This window comes from Phascolarctos cinereus, unplaced genomic scaffold, assembly GCF_003287225.1.
Source record: "Phascolarctos cinereus isolate Bilbo 61053 unplaced genomic scaffold, phaCin_HiC Scaffold_4;HRSCAF=312, whole genome shotgun sequence".
Lineage (NCBI taxonomy): Eukaryota > Metazoa > Chordata > Mammalia > Diprotodontia > Phascolarctidae > Phascolarctos > Phascolarctos cinereus.
Window position 1 is genome coordinate 367,209,475 of NW_027555847.1, and position 21,180 is coordinate 367,230,654.

Here is a 21,180-nt window from a genome sequence, read left to right on the forward strand (position 1 = left end):
TATCTGTCTCCTCTAATGGAGTGTAAATTCCTTAGACAATTTTTACTTCTTCTTTGTATCCTAGGTACTTGGCTGGGGGTAGTGTGGTATAGTGGTTAGAGGACTGGCCAGCAAGACCTGGGTTAAAGTCTCACCTCTGACGCTTATTGGCTGTCTGACTCTGACCACCTCATTTAACCTGTCAGAGTTCTGTGTAACTCTCTAAGACTTCACCTTCAGGGAAAGTGCTGACCTGCATTGATAAGAGGGAGTTTCCTTATTTGGGAACCAACCAATAAATAATAATGTGTTTGTGTGTGTATATATATACTGTGTGTAGGGGTGTGTGTGTATGTATATATGTCTATACACATGTATATATAGATGTATGTATAATATAAACACATTTCAATGAAATAAAATTTACTTTCTCATCTTTGTTCCATTGGGGGAGGGAAGAAAAAAAAAACAAAGAAAATCGTTTCTCAAATATATAGTCAACATAGGCAAGTAAAATAATGTCTGTCTGTCTGTGTGTGTACACACATGTATGTCTCCTTCTGCATTTTGAGTTCATTGCTTCTGTTAGAAGGTGAGTAGCTTGGTTCAGCATTGGTCCTCAAGAATCATGGCTGGTCATTGCATTGATCGGAATTTTTAAGTCTTTTGAGGTTTCTGTCTTTATAATGTTGTCATTTCATACATTGTTCTGGTTCTGCTCTTTTCACCCTGTATCAGTTTGTACAAGTCTTCCTAGTTTTCTCTGAAACCATCCCTTTCATCATTTCTTATAGCACAGTAGTATTTCATTTACATTTACATACTATAATTAGTTCAGCCATTCCCTAACTGCTCGGCAACCCCTCAGTTTCTAGATCTTTGACACCATGATAAAGAACAACTGTAAATTTTTTTATGCATATGGATCCTTTCACTCTTTCTTTGATTTCTTTAGGAAATAGGCCTTGAAGGGGTATCACTGGGTTGAAGAGTGGTATGTACAGTTTTAGTGACTCTTTAGGGATGGAACCAAATTGTTTTCTAGAACGGCTGAACCAATTCACAGCTTCAGTAGAAGTGCATTAATGTGTCTTTTCACGTAGCCCCTCCAACAGTTGTCATTTTCCTTTTTTTTTTCTTCTTTACCAGTCTGACTGTGTGTGTGTGTGTGTGTGTATGTATAAAAAGTGTGAAAAAGAACCTCTGCATTACTTTAATTTTTATTTACGTAATTATTATTTCCCAAGTTTTTCTTCTACCGTCTTTGAAATTTTATTATCTTATCTGACCAAATCAGCTGATCAATAAACATTTATTAAGCACCTACTTAGTGCCAGGCTTTTCCTGTTTCAGTGTAACTCCACATTTCATTTGATCTTTTTCTCTCTTTATAACCTTCAGCTTCCTAGTTTTTCCCACTATAATTATTTTTTTAAAGTTTTCTTTATGCCTTTTTTTTTTAACATCACAGTCTTTCAGGTATTATCATTCTACTCCCTCATGCCTCCTTCCCCATCCAGTGAGCAATTTTTTTTTTTGTAGTAAATAAAAGTGACACAGTGATTGGTTTGGGCAGAATATGCAACATTCCTTATCCATAGTACCCTACCTGAGGAGCAGCATAGTGCAATGGAAAAAGCTTTGGGTATGAATCTTATCTCTGCCGCTCCCTACCTGTATGACCTTGGTCAAGTCATTTAATTTCTCTGAGCCTCAGTTTCCTCATTTATAATATGAGGGGATGATACTAGATGACCTCGAGGGCCTTTCAGTCTCAAACTTTATGATCCTATGCATTATCCAAGTAAAGGAGGAAGTTCTATTTTCTCATCTCTTCTCCAGTGCTTGCTCATCATATTTTCATAGCATTTGCTCCCTTTTAGTGTTTTTATTTGTATTACAGTAGTCGTGAATATTGTTTTCCTAGTTCTGCTTCCATCAGTTCATACAGATCTCATGTTTGTCTATGTCACAGTAATATTCCATTACATTAATATGAGAGGTAATTAGAGCTGGCCTTGGTGGCAGGAGGACCTGAGATCAAATCCTTCCTCTGGCACCCGGTGACCATATGACCCTGAGCAAGCCCTTTACTTCTCAGTTCCCCCAAGAATATCTCTAAGGCTGTAAACACTGGCAGAGCAAGTGCTGATCGGTATTGCTTGAGGGAGATCTGCACCTGGAAGCCCCTTTCCCCATGATGAAAACGACAGGTTTGGTTCAAAAACCCTTTCAAAATACATTAACATAGCACAATTTGTTCAGCCAGTCCCCAGTGGATAGGTACCTACTCTGCTCAAAATGAAGCAAATACCTGACATCATACACCTGCAGAAAGTCAGTTAGCAAGGGGATAATGTGTCAATAATTTAGGAACAACCACTACAAACAAATTATAAAAGTCATTATTGGCAAAATCATTTTCTTTTTTCCCTTTTCTTCCCCAGTTGTAAGGATCTTCAGACAGAGATTTCCACTCTCCAGAGGCAAATTTCCTATTTGCAGTTTGTGATTCATTCCCAACATCAGAACCTACGCAGTGTGATCCAGGAGGTCAGTTTAATCAAGTGTCTTTCTCCAGAGATGGAATGTTTACTGGGTGAAGAACAAATAGGAGTGGCATGCCTGGGCTATAAAAGTAATGAAAGTTTTCCCCTCACTGACATTCCCTCTGCATTGCTAAATGCATCCTGGCCCCTTTTGCTTGTGGTTGGCATGGAGCACTTTGGAAATAGTGTTTAACTGTTCTTTAAACTCTTGGCTGATATTAAAAAAGAATCAAGTCTGGAAGTCCTAGGCTACTCCTCAGATGTCACATAGATCCAAGATTTCCAGCTAGAGCAGGGACTGGTTTTCATTTCCTCTCAGGCTTTTGATGACTTAGAAGGTAGGTGCAGTGGAAAAGGCCAGCTGCTTACTAGGGTAATTCTGGTAAGCCAAAGAGAAGACATGGTGTCAGAGAGTGACTGAGTCAACCAGCCAAGAATGTGGCCCATGCAGGTCTTCAAGACTGACCAGTTCATTGATTGTGATCAATCTACTTGAAATGTTAAACCTTAAAAAAAAAAACTCCTTGATATTTACCTCTTAAAGAGAAGAGGTAGATGAGACGTCTTAATTGTTAGCTCAAGCTGCCTGCCTGTGTGGAAAATAACCATGGCATTCTGTAATTGATGGGGCAAAGTGACCAAAGGGCTGTAAAGCACAGTCTTGAAATGTTGGACCTGAAAGGGACCTTAGGGATGATCTAGGCCCCAAAATATCATTTTCCAGATGTGGAAACTGAGGCTCAGGGAGGTGAGGTGATTTGTCCAAGGGTAAACGCATGTCTCATCACGCTCAGTCCAATGTCCTTTTTCCTACACCAGGCTAAATTCAGCAAACATTTTTTTTGGTGAGGCAGTTGTGGTTAAGTGACTTGCCCAGAGTCATACAACTAGTCTGAGGCTGGATTTGAACTCAGGGCCTCCTGACTCCAGAGCCAGTACTCTATCTACTATGCCACCTACCTACCCCCAGCAAACATTTACTAAGCACCTACTGTGTGTCAGGCATTGGCTTGGCAATAATACAAAACCAAATGCTCCCTGAAGGAGCCTATATTCCAGTATCTCTGGGCAAATTATCTTCTCCTCAGGCAATGAGCACTGTTATAATAAAGTTATGGGTGACTAGAAAGCTCTTAATAGACACAGTGTACCAGGCATTGGCCTTCCAGGGCCTTACTAGGTAGTGATTTGTGGGCCAGAAAAACTTCAGTTGCAGAGAAACACTAAGATTCCAAATGATTTCTCCAGAGAGCTGGATTTAATTGGAAAAGAAATGATGTGAAAAATCAACCTCACCAAACCCCCAATTTCAAATCTCTGAAAGATAAGCCTTTGTCCAAGTCTCCAGAAGCTATTTCTGTTGTCCACTTAAAAAAAAAAGTATATATATATATATATATATGCATATGTGTGTATGTGTATATATGTGTGTGTATATATGTGTGTGTGTGTGTGTGTGTGTAAAACCTGCTATGTATTTTAATACCTAGGATCTCCTCTGTTAAGAAAATCATTTAGTTGTAAAATGTGCATGACCTCTGAATTATATAAGTATTCCTTGTGGTTTGATAAGACTTGCAAAAAGTTCTCCTTTATGTTTCCTAATTCTTAGATGGAAGGATTAAAAAATGATGTACAAGAACAAGATAAAAGGATTGAGACTCTGAAAGAAAAGGTGAATGTCCTCGAAGCTCAGGTAAGGAGGAAATATTTCACACTTAGGCACACATGTGTGTGCATACCCATGGGCCTTTTCACTGCATTAGAGATTAAACACATTTTTTATTTGGTGCCAAGGCTTTTCAGGTCGTGAAAATTATGCTTTTAATTTCTGTAGTAACTTTGATTCAAACTTCCTGGGATGTTTTATAGCCATGCATTTATAAGAACAGCAATTCTGTTAAAAACCAGAGCTGACACGGTCTGGCTAATTGGACAGGGGCCAAAGGACCCAGTTAAGACCACGTACAGCATCTCGGCTCCATCCTGGAAGGTGTTCTGTCCTTAGCATACAGCCTGCTCGCTTTTGTCTCTGCCACTGGATTGAAGAATATACTGGGGAGGAGAAGGGCAAGGTATAATTAAACTGGAAAAGTTGAGGGGGTAGGTTTTTTTAATTTTTATTTAATTTTTAATTTATGGAATAAAATAAGCATTTCCATAACATAGTATAATAAAAAAAGATGATTACACGTGAAACTGCAAATCTATTATGTACAACTTGCTATTCATTTTTTTTGGCTAGGCAATTGGAGTTAAGTGACTTGCCTAGCGTCACACAGCTAGTATCAAGTGCCTGAGGCTGGATTTGAACTCAGGTCCTCCTGACTCCAGGGCTGGTGCTCTGTCCACTGCACCACCTAGCTATTCCTTTTAAATATAGCATCATGTAAATTTCTTTTTTCCCCTTTTTTCATTCCCCCTCCTGCCCTAAAGATGGGTATCATTAGACACAAATATGTGTGTATATGTATGTATTCTATATGTATTTCTATTTATTGGTTCTTTCTCTGGATACAGTCTTCCTTCGTATGTCCTTTGTAGTTCATTTGGGTGTTTATAATGGTTTTTGTATTTGTTTTTTATTTTTCTAATTTGACCCCAGGGGTGATAGACAGCCTATGGAGTTTATTGAATAGGGGGGTAACAATGGTCCCCGTTTGACAGCTGAGTAGAGGATAGACTGGAGTGAAGACATATGGCAAGGAGCTAACCAGCAGCCTGTTGCAATAGTTCAGGTATGAAGTGATGAGAGCCTGCCTAGACCAGGGGTTTGGCAGTGCCAGGGAGAGAAAGAGGCCTATTCAAGAGATGTTACAAGGGCAGAACTGATAGGCTTTAGCAACAAATTGGATATGGGGGTGGGAGTAGGAGTGAGAGGGTGAGGAGTCAAGGAAGATACCCAAGTTGTGAATCTGGGTGACTGGGAGATTGGCAGTACCCTCAAAGGTAGTGGAGAAATTTGAAAGTTGAAATGGTTTGGGGGGAAAGAATGAGTTCAGTTTTGGACATATTGAGTTTAAGATGTGTACAGGAAATCCTGTTTGATACATCCAATGGTAGTTGGAGATATGAGACTGAAGAAGTAAATTTGAATCATCAGCATAGAGATGATAATTGAATCTATGGTAGCTGATGAGATTGCCAAGTGAAATAATATAGAGAGCAGATAGGTAGATAGATAGATAGATAGATAGATAGATAGATAGATAGATAGATAGATAGATTATAGTACAGTACAGTACAGTTTAGTATAGTGTAGAAGGAGCCCAAGTCAGAGCCCAGTGGGACACCCAAGGTTAGTGAGCAAGACTTGGATGAGTTTCCAGCAATTTCCAGACTAAGATGGAACATTCAGATAGGCAAGAGGAAATCCAGGAGAGCAGTGTCTTGAAAACCTACAGGGAAAAAATATTTAGAAGAGAGTGATTGACAGTATCAAAAGCTACAGGGAGGTTGAGAAGGATTATGATTGAGAAAAAGCCGTTACATCTGGCAGTTAAGAAACTGGAAATATTTTGGAGGGAGTAGTTTCAGTTGAATGATGAGGTATGGTTGGAAGCCAGACTGTAGAGAATTAAGAAGAGAGGGAGAGGAAATAAGTGGAGACAGCTAGTGTAAATAGCCTTCTCAAGTTTAGCCACATAAGGGAAGAGAGATACAGGATAAAAGCTAGTGAGGATGGATGGATCCCATGAGGGCTTTTTGAGGATGAGGGAGAAACAGGTGTGTTTATAAGCAGCAGGGAAGCAGCCAAGCAGACAAGGGAGAGATTAAAGATTAGTGGGAAAGTAGGGATGGGCAGTCTGCTGAAGAAGATGGGATGGGATAGGATCACCTGTATATGCCACAGGAAGGAGAAGGACCACCACATTATGTGAGATGGGTGAAGAAGATAGTGGCAAAAGGCATCTGGGTGATGTGAGATGAGGAGGGGAGAAAAGAGGCTTCTTGAGAAATGCAAGTTTTTTTCAGTAAAGTACAAGACATGATTCTTAGCTGAGAGGGTAGAGTGAGGTAGAGCCATGGGAAGTTTGAGGAGGGAACAGCAAGGTTTGGAAGAACTGGTAGAGGAGGCTTTAACTTAGTTCATCCAGCTGCTGTTGCTTTCTCTTTTCTGATTGACTTAACTCTATATGTTTCTTGTATGTAGCTCATTTTTCACGTGTTGTCTCTCCTAATCAAATGTATCCTTCTTGAGGACTGGAGCTGGGGTTTGGATTTTTATTTGTTTTGGGCTTTTTTTTTTTAACCCCGTGGTTAGCACAGTGTCTAACACATAAGTTCTTATTGACTGATTGTTGACCAATTAGCTGATAGATTTGGGGCCATGCAGCATTAGTTATTTTTAAGTGTTTCATTAAGTGAATGTACAGAAATAGACACAATGAGATAGGAACTCCAGTCCTGTGAGAGCAGAATTTTTCACTATTCTATTGGAATGGAGTATCCATTAAGTAATGTACTTTATATCAGTGAATAGGAAGGACTGGTTCTTTTGAAGACTAAAAAAAAAAAACCCATCTCCAGGGAAATATTTCATTTACTTTAACTTACAGGACTGACTCAAAGTTATTTTGTAGCGAAATGACGATGTATAAGATAGGGCACCCCATCCTCAAGTTGTTCCACATCCATGTTTTCTGGGATTTTTTCTTCCATATTGAAGATTGAATATTTTATAAAACAAACAGATGGATGTTCAAATCCTCCATATTCGATGATTAAAGTGGGGAAACTTCCTTTTTGATAGTGAGAAAGCAATAATCACATGTTATCCAGTCTAGGCTTTAAGATGGGCAGACTTGTACCAATGTGCCAGGTTTCACAGGAACTTGAGGGCCACTCTATAGCCTGGAATCACATTAAGCAGTGCAGTGGTCTCAAGAGGGTCAGAATATTGGGTATCATGGCTGAAGAGGCTCTTCAAATGGAGGTAAAGATTTTGAGACATATAGAAAGTACACTCTCTTTCTTGACTAAAAAGATTATGAAACTAGGAAAAAAAAAGGTCTCCCAGATAGAGACAGGCAAATGCCTTCTTGTACTATGGATGATTCTAAAGGCATTTACGTTTTATTAGGTGGTTATCACAGTTACTGTGTATTACCTTTTTCTTCCATTTCTGCTTCCAAGTATTCAAACATTCTGGGAGAAAATATCTTTCAATTTTGTGAGGCTCTTTCTCTTCCTTATAAATCATGCCCTCATTTTTTTCCCATGTTGAGAATGAAGTTTACTGATTCAACACGGTACAGATATGTCTTGTACATCCTCTTGCTAACTCAGTTTTTAAAAATCTCTTTTAAATGTCACCAGAACTTGATTTCAGTCTGACTCTTGTTGGGATTCTTAATTCCTTTCTTCTCAATTTTTAAGATTTTTTTTTCATCTTCATTTGAAGCTCCTGGTAAATATACAAGAGTTTGAGCACCTCTCACTGATAACCTGTTCATCTTTAAGTCTATTGTAAATATTCTCTTCCATCTCTCCCCTTATTTCCATTTGCAAATTGTTCTGTGTAACTGTATAGCCACCATCCTCTTTCAGATGTGAGTTGCTTGCCATGTTTCAGTAATAAGGGCAAATATAAAAATGTTTTAGTGAAGAAAGTGACTGTAGGCTGGGCTAAAGCAGAGCCCTGACTGGCAAGCGTTTTGCCATTGGCTCAGATAATCTGTTTGACAAAAAGCAATTAATGCAGAACTTATATAAGTGCCTCATTTAGTAGAAACATCATAAAAGCCTGGGTAAGGAAAACATTATCACATGGACAGAGATGGTAAAGCATATGGGGAGACTAAAGAACAGCAAATGAAAGCCTGTCATCTTGGCAAGAAGGACACTTTCCTACCCCATGACATCCATGAGTTATAGAGAGAACTGGGAGTGATAATTCAGGAAGTGAATTTTAGTCACTTCTAATCACATACCATCTCAGAACATTCCCCTAGGATAGGAATGGGCACTACGAAGAGAGAGATGGCCTCATACCCAGAAAGACCTGGCCTCAAGTCTGGCCTCTCACACGTACCAGCTGTGTGACCCTGGGTAAATCCCTTAACCTTTAAAGCTCTCTAAGTCTCTAAGTTGCAGAGTGGCCAACCAGTTTTGGTGGAGGGAGTTTCCTTACCTAGAAGTTCCTGTACCAATGAAATGACAGGTTCAGTCCACATTCCTGTAGCATTTTTCTCCACTGACAACTAACTATGGGCTTGAGTATTAATGTTCAGTAGAGGAAACCTGGAAGACAATGGCTGTATATATCTGTATCTAGACAATACATACATATATGTGTACATACACCTATGTAAAGATCCACATTATATATGCTTATGCATACATGCATATATAGCTGTATATACACGCATGCACTTTACAATGCATTCATACATGCAACCACATAGTCATGTGTATTGTATGCATGTGTACACATGTGTACATGTACATGTTTTACACACATGGTTACAATGCAACACACCTATATACACATGTATGTGAGATGCACATGCATATGGATATATATACATGTATATATGCCTGTATATGTACACATGCATGCATGTACACCTACACGTGTGTTTGTATGTATGTATGCATTATAAACAGAACATGCACAAAATAAATAGGGAGGCCCTAGCAGCTGGAAAGGTTCAGGAAAAGCTTCATATAGAAGGCAGAGCTTGAGCTAGATTTTGGAAGGAATTAGAAATTCCAAGAAGGGGAGGTCAGAAGGGAGAGCACTCCAGGCATGGGGTACAGCCAGTCATGTTTGGGGAGTATGATTAGACCCTCCGGCGTGTGAAGCAAAGATCTTACTGCCCCTGCTCATTTACCTTCCCTGCTCCCTTCTCCTTTCTGGTCAGTCAAAATCAGCTGATCTTCAAAGTCCTTCCTCCATGAGGCTCTCCATGACCACTTGCTGTTGGTCTGTCACCTCTGAAATCATGGAAATCCCCTCTTCCTCCCCACCTCCTTTCTCTTTTTTTTGGCAGTTAACTGTATTGCCGCTTTGTAGCAACATTGTTCTTATTTTGTTTTAACTGGTAGCTGGTGATACAACGGATAGGGCTCTGGATTGGGAGTCAGGAAGACCCGAGGTTGAATCCTGCCTCAGTCACTTATTAGCTGGGTGATCCTGGGCAAGTCAGGTAACCTCTCAGCCCCAGTTTCCCCATTTGTAAAATGGTAATAATAATAATAATAATAATAATGATGATGATGATGATGATAGCACATACCTCCTAGGGATGTTTTGAGGATCAAATGAAATATTATATATGTGTGGGTACATACATATACATACACACATATACATATATGTCTATGTGTATATATGTATATCTATATCTTTATATATCTATATCATCTATATCTGTATCTGTCGATCTATCTGTGTGTGTGTGTGTGTGTGTGTGTGTGTGTGCGCGCGCTTTGTAAACTTTAAAGCCCGGCACTTTTCCTGTAAGATTCCCTCCCATTTACATTTGTACATGATTGTTTGCATGTCATCTCCCTCACTGTTATATACATGGTTGTTTGCATTTCATTCTCCCTCTCCCCCCCACCCCTAATTAAAATGTGAGGAAAGCAGGAACCTTGTTTTGGCCTTTCTTTGCATCCACAGTGCATAGTGCCTGGTGGATAGTAAGTGTTTAATGATTGTTTGTTGACTAACACAGCTCCTTACATTAATAAAGCTCACTTAAAAAAATACAGAACACTTAACAGATTTGTGTGTCATTTTTATACAAGGGCTATGGCAATCTCTTTTGCTGCCAAAGCGCACACAGTTAAGGCCTCTTTTTATGTTGCTCACAAAACCATATGTAAGGGCACTCATGTTTGCTGGCTGAATGATGATTGATTGATTGATCTCCTGGATCAGTTGTTTCTCCTCTCCCAGTTCACATTTGCTTTTCCTTTCACCTGTGGTCCTGTTTTTTTCATCATTTATCTCTGATTACTTTCTGGAATAGAGCAGCTTACTTCATCTTTTCTGGCCTCAGTTTCCTCATCTATGAAATGGATGGTTTGTACCAGATAATATCAAAGGTCATTTCATAAAATTCATAAAATTCTTTTGTTCTACATACAAATATCCCAACTCAGAATTCTATTCTTTTAGCGTCTAATCTCACCAACAAGTGAAAATAAAAATAGTTGAAAGTATAAATCACACCCATGGGTTTACGAGATGTGTAAGGTTGTCATTCAGGAAAGAAACGGGTCAGCCAGTCAGTAGTTATTGAATGTCCATGGGATCATAGATTTAGACTGGAAGGGGGCTCAGAGATCATCTGGTCCAACCCCTTGCATTTTATAGGTTAGGGAACTGAGACCAGTGGAGGATAGCTGACTTGCGCCAAGTGACGCAGATCATAAGCAGCAGAAGTAGGATTTGAAGCCAATTCTCTCCACTAAAGACAACCATAATAATCATTGCATTATATATCACTTCATTCACAAGCATTTTTATTCTGTTTTCATACCTATTTTATAAATGAGGAGACTGAGGTTCTACTAGGTATATACCAGCATAGAACAAATATAGTTCCTGAACGTATAGAGCAAAGAGTATAGAAAAGAGGCATATTTTAATAAAAAAACTTTCAAACTCTGTACAAAAGATATTTCTTTGGGGGGGGGTGTTTCCAATGTTTTATTTTTTCTGATTATATGTAAATTTTTTAAACATTTGTGTTTTAAAAAAATTGAGTTCCAAATTTTCTTCCTCCCTCCCTGAGATGGCAAGCAATTTGATGTAGGTTATACATGTGCAGTCATGCAAATCATATTTCTATAATAGTCATGTTGAGAAAGAAAACACATACAAAAAAGAAACCCAAGAAAAATAAAGTAAAAAAAAAGTATGCTTTGATCTGCATTCACACTCCATCAATTCTTTCTCTGGAGATAGATAACATTTTTCATCATGAGTCCTTTGGAATTGTCTAAGACCATTGTATCGCTGTGAATAGCTAAGTCATTCACAGTTAATCATCACACAATAGTGCTGTTATTGTGTACAATGTTCTGGTTCTGCTCACTTCACTTTGTTCACTTTGTTCATTCAGTTCTTTCAAGTTTTTCTGAAATCTACCTGTTCACTATTTCATATAGCACAATAGTATTCTATCACAATCATATACTACAATTGTTCAGCCATTCCCCAATTGATGGGCATCCTCTCAGTTTCCAATTCTTTTCTAATACAAAAAAAGAGCTGCTATAAATATTTTTGTACATGTAGGTCCTTTTCCTTTTCCTTTGATATCTTTGGGGTATAGATTTAGTAATGGTATTTCTAGTTCAAAGGGTATGCACAATTTTTGTAGCCTTTTGGCATAGTTCCAAATTGCTCTCCAGAGTGGTTGGATCAGTTCACAACTCCACTAACAGTGCATTAGAGTCCCAATTTTCCTACATCCTCTCTAGCATTTATAATTTTCCTTTTCTATCATATTAGCTAATCTACTAAGTGTGTGGTGATGCCTTAGAGTTGTTTTAATTTGTTTTTCTCTAATCAACAGTGATTTAGAGCATTTTTATATGACTATAGATAGCTTTGATATGTTCTGAAAACAGCCTGTTTCTATCCTTTGACGACTTATGAATTCTTCGTGTCTAAATCATGCACCCATTTTAACCTTATCTTGGTATATAATGGGAGATATTGGTGTATGCCTAGTTTCTGCCAAACTGCTTTCTAGTTACTCCGCAGTTTTTGTCAAATAGTGAGTTCTTGTCCAAAAAGCTGGGATCTTAGCATTTATCAAACAATAGATTGCTATGGTCATTTACTATTGTATATTGTGTACTTAATTTATTCTACTGGTCCACCACTCTATTTCTAAGCCAGTACGAAATTGTTTTGATGACTCCCACTTTGTAATACAGTTTGAGATCTGATATGGCTAAGCTACCTTCCTTCGTGTTTTTTTTTTCCCTTGATTCCTTTGATATTCTTGACCTTTGTTCCACCAGATGAACTTTGTTATTATTTTTTTCCTAGATGTATAAGATATATTTTGGCAGTTTGGTTGGTATAGCACTGAATATAAAAATTAATTTAGATAGAATTGTAATTTTTAATATGTTGGCTTGCCTTACCCATGAACACTTAATATTTTTCCGGTTGTTTAGATCTGACTATATTTGTGTGAAAAGTATTTTGTAAATGTGCTCACATAGTTCCTGGGTTTGTCTTGGCAGGTAGACTCCCAAGTATTTTATATTTTCTATAGTTATTTTAAATGGAATTTTTTTTCTATCTCTTGCTGATATACTTTGTTGGCAATATATAGAAATGCTTATGATTTATGTGGGTTTAATTTATATCCTGCAACTTTGCTAACATGGTTAATTATTTCAACTAATTTTTTAGTTGATTCTCTGAGATTCTTCAAGTGACAGATATTTTTTAAGATTGATTCTTTTCAACAATTGAATTTTAGACCCTGAATCAGCATATTGCTTGAGCCTGTAGTGCTTTAGGCATTTCCCAGGTGCTTATTCTTTTCAGGATATCATTGAAGACATTATGCCATTAATGTACAGTGATCACTGATCCGAACAATGAATGACTAGATCAGCTGACTAGCCTCTAAGGGGGGATATAGGCTTTGGGTATAAAAAAAAAAACCCAGTCCATATATGTAAAAGTATCATTCCATGCCAGGGTTTCTATACAATCTTGATAGAATTTTCTTTTCAATTTTAGAATAAAGACCTAAAAAGCAAGATTGAACTTTGGTCAGACAACTCCAAGTTGAAGGTATCTAAGGGAGTTTCCACAAGGTAAGGTGTTTCCTTCTCCTCTTTCCCCCCTGCCACATCTCATGTAGGATGTAATTATATATATGACTTTGGATATATGAGAAATTATTACTAGTTGTATTGATAACATATAGACAACATTGAATCTTTTTTAAGTTATTTCAATTATTTAGTATGAACTAGAGACAGCATGATATTCTGGATGGATAAGTGGCCTTGGAACCAGGAAGAACTGGGTTTAGTCCTGACACACACTGGCTGTGTATTCCTCAGCAAGTTATTCAACTTCACATTGTTCTAGGGTACTTCTTTATACAGGAGTTCTTAACGTGAGGTCCACAAACTTTTAAAAATATATGTTTTGATAAATATTTCAGTGTAATGAATTTTCTTTGTAATCCTGTATATTTTATTTCATGCATTTAAAAATTATTCTGAGCAGGGTTCCGTAGGGTTCGCCGGATTGCCAGAAGGTCCAAAAAAAGACTCCGAGCCCCATTCTCTGAGACACTCTAGGTTTTAGGGAAATGGCTGACATCTGTTGGTAGAGAATGTTCCTCATCAGGAGCTGCCGATGCCAGTGAAATCATAAGTCCAGTCTCTGTTCCCATTCTAAGTATGAGCAGCATGAAGAACTGTCTGTAATTAGTCTAGCTAAGTTAAGAGCAGCTTCTTCCTGAGCTGACCACATCATAGATTAAAAAAATCGTGGATTTTTTTGAGCTGTTTCCAAAAATTCATGGTATAGACAGCTTTCTGATCGTTATTGATGAGGAAGGCACCTGCACTATCTCAAATGAGATAATATTTGTAACAACTGCATAGCACATGCCTGGCACATAGTAGGTACTATAAAAGGCCTATTCCCTTCCGGCTTTCCTTCTTCCTTCACCAACATTGATAAAATCATGGGACCTTGACATGTGAAAGGAATCATAAATTTATTTCTACTCTAGCATTATGAAAAGAAGCAAGTAGAAACGGGCTGTATATTTATGAACAGAAACATTTAGAAATGAACCCAAATTTGTTTTCTTTGTAAGGAGCCTATCAAGCTAATAACATGGTGCATACTGACCCTGTGGTTAGCTTTAACCAGCTGTGATCAGAGAATTCCTAGCTCCTCTTTTGACAGCTGCACTGAATAAATATTTTTTAATCATTTACATTTGTCATCATTCTCAAATTTAGCTGAACTGAATCTTACTTACTTGGTTAGAACCTAGTCAAGATTGTTATTTAAATTTGGCCTCCCAAAACTTTACAATGCTTGATAAGCATTCTGTAATTTTTTTTTTTAATGAGCAAAAGTGGAATATTTTCCCTAGGAGATGCATATCCTTTATTGACATAGTGCTTTCAAATGTGCTATCCTGCCACCCAAACTGTCTCTGCTTTCCTATTGCTCTCTTTCTATCATTAATATCATTTTATAGTCACCTAGGATTAAAATTTTAGTCGCCTTTGAGTTTTTCCTCTTTCCCATACTTATCAAATCACCAAATCCTATCTGTTGTTTCATATTTTCTCTTGAATCTATCCTTTCCTTTACATTCCATGGTGACTTCCCCAAACCAGGTCCTTATTACCTCATGCATACATTAATGCAAGGATCCTAAATGCTTTACTTGCTCCTAGTATCCCCCCACCTTGCGCCAAACACATTTTAACACATCCTACACAATGCTGACATATTAGTGTTTGTAAAGTAGCACCTTCATCCTATTACTCCTTTGCTTGAAATTGTGACTGGGGATGAAATTCAACTTCATTAGCCTGACATTAGAGGCTATCCATAATTAGGTTCCAAGTTACTTTTCCAGGGTTATCTTTAATCTTTCTACATATTGGCCCCAACACACAGAAATTCTTTTCTAACTGGACTGAGCCTCTCAGTATCTCTAGAGCATGACTTACATTTCCTGTGCACATCATGGTAGACGATATTCTCTTATACTTTCTCCCATCCCTCCAGCCTTTCTGCCTATTTGAAGTCCACTCATCCTTCAAGGCTTTGCTCAAGTCTAGCCCATAGTGATCATGTAGCCTTTGTCTTATCTGCCCAACTAGATTGTAGGAGAAGGCAGAAATATTTTTTTTTCCTGCTTCCTTTAATCCTTCATAACATCTGGCACAGTGCTAAGCACATAATAGATTCTCACAATTTTGTGATGAATGGATGAAAGGGTGAATGCTGATGTCCAGAATTATACTTTGATGGAAATGATAAATAAGACTAAATGACCTGGATGTTTAAATATTTTGCAAATGGCAGAACACTTCCAGGCCTAAATCCTGTTTCTTTGATATTCCACAGAATTGCTTCCATTAAAAAAAATAAAGTCCATAATTACACATATCATTAAAGATGCAATTAAAAAATTTCCCATTCTAGCAGCTTTTAATTTTCTCACGCTAATCCCCTTAGGGCAGATTCTGATTTTCTGAACCACCATGGGTACAGTACATAGAGTAAAGAATCAAGCCCACTGTGATTAGTGTCAGTCTGGGAATCCAGACAGATTCATCTTATACTCTGAGCCACGTCATAAAGTCATGGGGGCCCTAGGTGACAAATTGTTATCTTTTAGCCACTTCCCCTATAATGTCTACAAGAGCAAAAAAGTCCCACCCCAGAGGTGTCCAGGAAAGGGATAAAATGAACATATTTCAGAAACTGTGCAGACTCCTGACCATCTCAGTGTAGATACTGGCTGTAGGTCTGTTTATATGGCTCTTTGCATTTTGTGAAGCAGTCTCCTTACAAAGACACAATGAGACAGATAGTATAACTGAGATGCAGAAAAAGAAGTGACCTTCCCCAGCATTGTACAGATAGTGAGTGTTGAAGCCACAACTCAAACCCAGGTATTCTGATTTCAAACCTAGTGTTCTTTCTACTACTATAGAGAGGGGCTCTTAACAACTGGGAGGTAGATTGGTTCTCAGTTGGATAGGGGAAACAGAAAGTGATGCTCAGACCTGGGGGGAATGTCTATTATCTCCATGCCAAGACAGGGACAAAGACACTCTTTTGTGGCCAGTTCCCTGATGGGAAAAATGACAGATGTTCTTTGTGTTGTGCTTACCCATTTCTCTGTGTGTGTGTGTGTGTGTGTGTGTGTGTATGTGTTTGTGTGTTTAAATGTTTGTTCATCTTTTGATCTGGAGGCATTTGCTTGAAGTGCCACAGAAAGAATTTTGGATGTAGGGTCAGAAGACATGGGTTTCAAATCCTGACTCTGTCACTTTCTATCTCTGTGACCTTGGGCAAACCTCTTAACGTCTTTGGGCCTCAGTTTCCTCATTTATAAAAAGAGGGGATGACCTCTAAGTTCCAAGTCTGTGATCCTTTAAGTCATGATGCTCGAATGGCCTGTGGTTGCGGTGGGTCATAATGGAAGATGCAAGAAAAAGATAATTTTTCCCTCTACTTTCAGCTTCAAATGGGAGAAATGAGCTGAATTTTTTTCATTAGTATAGTGTTAAGAGCACTAAATCTAGAATCAATCAATCAATCAGTAAACATTTATTAAGGGCCTACAATTTACCAGGCCCTGTGCTAAGCACTGGGGATACAAAAAGAGGCAAAAGACAGTTCCTTCCCTCAAGGAGCTTAAAGTCTAATGTGGGAGACAACATGTCAATAAATACATGCAAACAAGTTATATACAGGATAAATAGTTTTATATGTGTGTGTGCATGTGTGTGTGTGTGTGTGTGTGTGTGTGTGTGTGTGTGTGTGTGTAATTAATAGAAGGAAGGCACTGGAATTAAGAGGAGTTTGAGAAGGCTTGCAGTAAAAGATGAGATGGAAGCCAGAGATAAGGAGGGAGGGCATGCCAAGCCTGAGTAACAGCCAGAGAAAGTGCCCGGAGCTGAAAGATGGAGTGTCTTGTTTGTGAGGTAGCCAGGAGGTCAGTGAACTGGACTGAAGAGTATGTGTTAGGGAGTAAGGTATAAGAAGATTGGAAAGGTAGGAAATGACTGGGCTATGAAGGGCTTCGAATGCCAAGCAGAGCATTTTATATTTGCTTCGGGAAGCCATAGGGAGCCATTGAACTTTATTCAAAAGAATAAGGGTGGTTGAGAGGGGCATAGAGTAGCTCATGGAAAATTAGCAGGTTGAGGAACTAAGTGGTTAGGGTGTTTGAGGGAGAATCAGATAAAATCCTCACTAGTTGCAGAACTTTGGGCATAACACTTAATAATAGAAAATTTTATGAGTTGTTTTACATAATTTATCACACACAATTTATTATATAATTTATCACACTTGATCCTCACAATAGTCTTATGAAGAAACCCATGATCACACAGCTTTTAAATGTCAGAAGCAGGATTTTTTTTGGCGGGGAGGGGCAGGAGGCAATGAGGGAGTGACTCGCCCAGGGTTACACAGCTAGTAAGTATCTGAGGCTGGATTTGAACTCAGGTCCTCCAGACTCCAGGGCCAGTGCTCTATCCACTGTGCCACCTAACTACCCCCAGAAGCAGGATTTTAAATCAGGTTTCAGGGCCTGCACTTTGTGATTTTACCTCTTACCCAGTCCAAGTCTCAGTTTCCTTATAAAGGATTAGACTAAATAATCTCTAAGGTCCCTATGAGGCATAACTCTAATAATCCTAATTATGTTTTAAAACTTTAAAAAAATTATTATAGTTGAAAAATCACAGCATTAATGTTTTAGAGCATGGTTTCTTATTTTTGAAAAAATGAAAGGTGGCCAGATGGGCAATTAAATGACAGGGTGGGCCAGTGTGCTATGAGCTGGCCAGGGTGTCCTGCAGACTTGGGCAGAAATGGTCAGTGAACTGCAGGACCTCTGAAGAAAGGCAGAATAAGCCATGTAAATTAATTGCAACAGTGTGATGGGGATTGTGACCTTAAAGTTTTATCTTGGACTTCTAACTGGCTCCATTAATATTATGTGATTATTTTTTTTCTACAGTGAATTCATGGTGGAAGACACCTCTCCCTATCTGATGCTAATTAGACTACGGAAATAAACCTTCAACATGTATTGGATTATGGGAGCTCTAGACCCTGAAAGACTCCTTATTACGATGACCTCTGTTTCTGAAAGAGTTCTACTATTTAGTATATTTAAAAATATAGTCTAAATGAGAATGTTAATTTGCTGATGTCTCTGATCTTCCAAAGCTTACCCAAGGGTCGCTTCTGTAAAGAAGTTTTCCCCTGGTTGGTGGGAAGAGAACGTTCAGAGCAGTCAGACAAGCATTTGGGGAAGAGCGCCGTTTCCCCAGTGCTGGGATTTTGCCATCCTGAACTAATGGGGAAATTTGCTTCTTCCCCATGGAAAACACTTGATTCTCTTTTCAAACTTGTTTGGTGTACTGGTTGTAAAATAGAACCTTGCATATTATAATTGCAAATTCCTGCAGTGCGTTTTCATTTGATGTGGGGGATCATCCCCTTTGGATGGTGAAAGGAAATTTGGTTGGCCAGAGGCCACCAAGAAATGACCCCTTGGGAATAGTTTATTTGAGATAAGTAACAGGAAGACTTGGGGGCCACTGAAGTACCATTTAATAAATTTCTGTGCTACTGTACTCTGCTGCATTACTGAGAATCAGGATTATGACTTGAATGCCTGACTGTGATCTAAGACTGTCAACTTCATTTGTAAATAAGTGTTCTTGTTAGGGATGACATCAAGTGGAAAAGGAGATACCACGTATCTGACAGATTTTTAAAAATTATTTAAGAATTTGAATATGTTTAATAAGAAATGGGGTTTTTTTTCCATTAAAGAAGTCATTATTAAAGGAAGTAGTGTGAGACAGTGAGTTAGAAGCCAGAAGATCTGGATCCAAACCCCAGCTCAGTCACTGTGTTGGATCTTGAGCAGATCACATCAATCCAGGCCTCAGTTTCTATATCTGTAGGGTGAAAGCTAATCTCTGAGAGTCTTCCAGCTATAGTTGCTATATGCTTATGGATAGAGTCACTGAGGTACTACCTCATTTTCTTGGTATATTAAATGAAGTTGGGATGGGTGGATTGAGTCGTCTCTGAAGGCCCTTCCAAGGACATATCTCAACATACCATAAAATGCAAAATATCTAAAGAATGGAGCAATTCTGTTAAAATTATTTTTTTTTAAACCAGTCCTTTCACATAAAAGTTGCCATCAGAATTTGCTATAATTTTTAACCTAGATTGTTTTCCCCCCCAAGAGTTATTATTGCATATCCATTGTTTGATGTCACTACCCAGAAAGACATTGATCTTCGTTCCATCAGAGCCACAGTGCCTTGGCACATGCTCTAAGGCATCTTATAACTATGGAAAACACCCTTTTCTTTTCTTTTCTTTTTACTCTCTTCTCTTCTCTTCTCTTCTCTTCTCTTCTCTTCTCTTCTCTTCTCTTCTCTTCTCTTCTCTTCTCTTCTCTTCTCTTCTCTTCTCTTCTCTTCTCTTCTCTTCTCTTCTCTTCTCTTCTCTTCTCTTCTCTTCTCTTCTCTTCTCTTCTCTTCTCTTCTCTTCTCTTCTCTTCTCTTCTCTTTTTTCTTACAAGCTGATGACAACCCAGGTCATCATGTGAATTACAAAGTAGTAAACCTGCAGAAACTTTGCAAGTCTCTGAAGCTAGAGAAACTCCAACTTAGAATACAGAAGACCCTACTCTTCAGCTGGTGTTGAACAGGACTTTTGCAAGGATTCAAGGCTTTTAGAATTCTTTTTTAGGCATATTTGGATGGAAACTAAGACATTTCATATTCATCCCAGCTTTTGCCTTATAGATAAGGAAAGCTTACTTGTCCACGAGTAGAATACTTATTGCCTTTAATTACTGGTTCTCTTGTCGTGCATAATTTTACATTTGAGATATATTCAGTTAAGAAGTCATTGGTTTGACTTAAGCAATGGGTTCCACTTGAGCGCTCTCTTCTAAGGTTTCATATTAGAAGATACTACAGTTTAAACTCATGGGCATCTTGGTTTCCCTTACTGCACTCATTTTATTTTAATATGTAAGAATGCTGGGCCAAGCTTGGTGATTTGGAATTGACAGATACTCTAACACAACCCATGAACTAGAAAAGGCATTTTATTAGATGGTACATCTGTGCTCCTGAGGAAATAAACAGTAATTTTTTTTTTCAGGATTAGGCTAATATAAACAGGACTGATCCAGAGATTCATTTTAAATTTTATAGTAGCAAAAGAAGGGCCATAAATCGGACACATGCTTCTTCTCCTTCATCATATTTTATGAGATTGACTTTTTTTAAAAAGGAAATTATTTTAAATGTTTAAAAATTGTAATGTCTACAGAAAACAGATTTTTTTAATTTAAAAGATGTAATGCCACATTTTTCACAGGTCTTACAGAACCTGTTTTATACCCTGAGGGTAGCATATAGAATATTTCATTGGCATAGAGGAATATACTTCCTCCCTACCCCCAGAAATAAAGAAAAGAATTATAATCAGCATTTTGTAAAGTCAGATTTGAGTTGGGACTAGGAAGGTTTATATAGTTTTTTAAATGTCTATTGCATTGATTATGTATATTTTAGTATTGGGAAAGGCCATTCTGACTGACATTCTATATTGTCAATTAAAAAAAAATGTTTTGGTCTGGACATGTGCTTTTTGTTTGTTTGTTTGTTTTTGGTTAGGCAGTTGGGGTTAATTGACTTGCCCAGGGTCACACAGCAAGTAAGTATCAAATGTTTGGTCTGAGGCTACATTTGAACTCAGGTCCTCCTGGTTTCAGGGCCAGTCCTCTATTCACTGTGCCACCTACCTGCCCCTAGGACATGTGCTTTTGTTGGTATAATAAATTTCCAGTAAGGAAATTGCCTCTTCCAATGCAACCTATACTCTGCAATTTAAAGTCTT

The 21,180-nt window shown here is 38.2% G+C and overlaps 1 protein-coding gene across 3 annotated transcripts in view; it reads left to right on the forward strand.

The window, feature by feature from the left end:
- CCDC68 (coiled-coil domain containing 68) overlaps positions 1 to 20,921 on the forward strand; it is a 79,809-nt gene extending 58,888 nt beyond the window's left edge. For all 3 annotated transcript variants that reach the window (XM_020994496.2, XM_020994488.2, XM_020994507.2), the window contains exons 8-11: positions 2,427 to 2,532; positions 4,141 to 4,224; positions 13,252 to 13,328; positions 18,260 to 20,921. In XM_020994496.2, the coding sequence (XP_020850155.1) occupies positions 2,427 to 2,532; positions 4,141 to 4,224; positions 13,252 to 13,328; positions 18,260 to 18,317 (325 nt within the window). In that variant the 3' untranslated portion in view covers positions 18,318 to 20,921. The remainder of the gene's footprint in view (positions 1 to 2,426; positions 2,533 to 4,140; positions 4,225 to 13,251; positions 13,329 to 18,259) is intronic.
- The last annotated feature ends 259 nt before the right edge of the window (positions 20,922 to 21,180 follow it).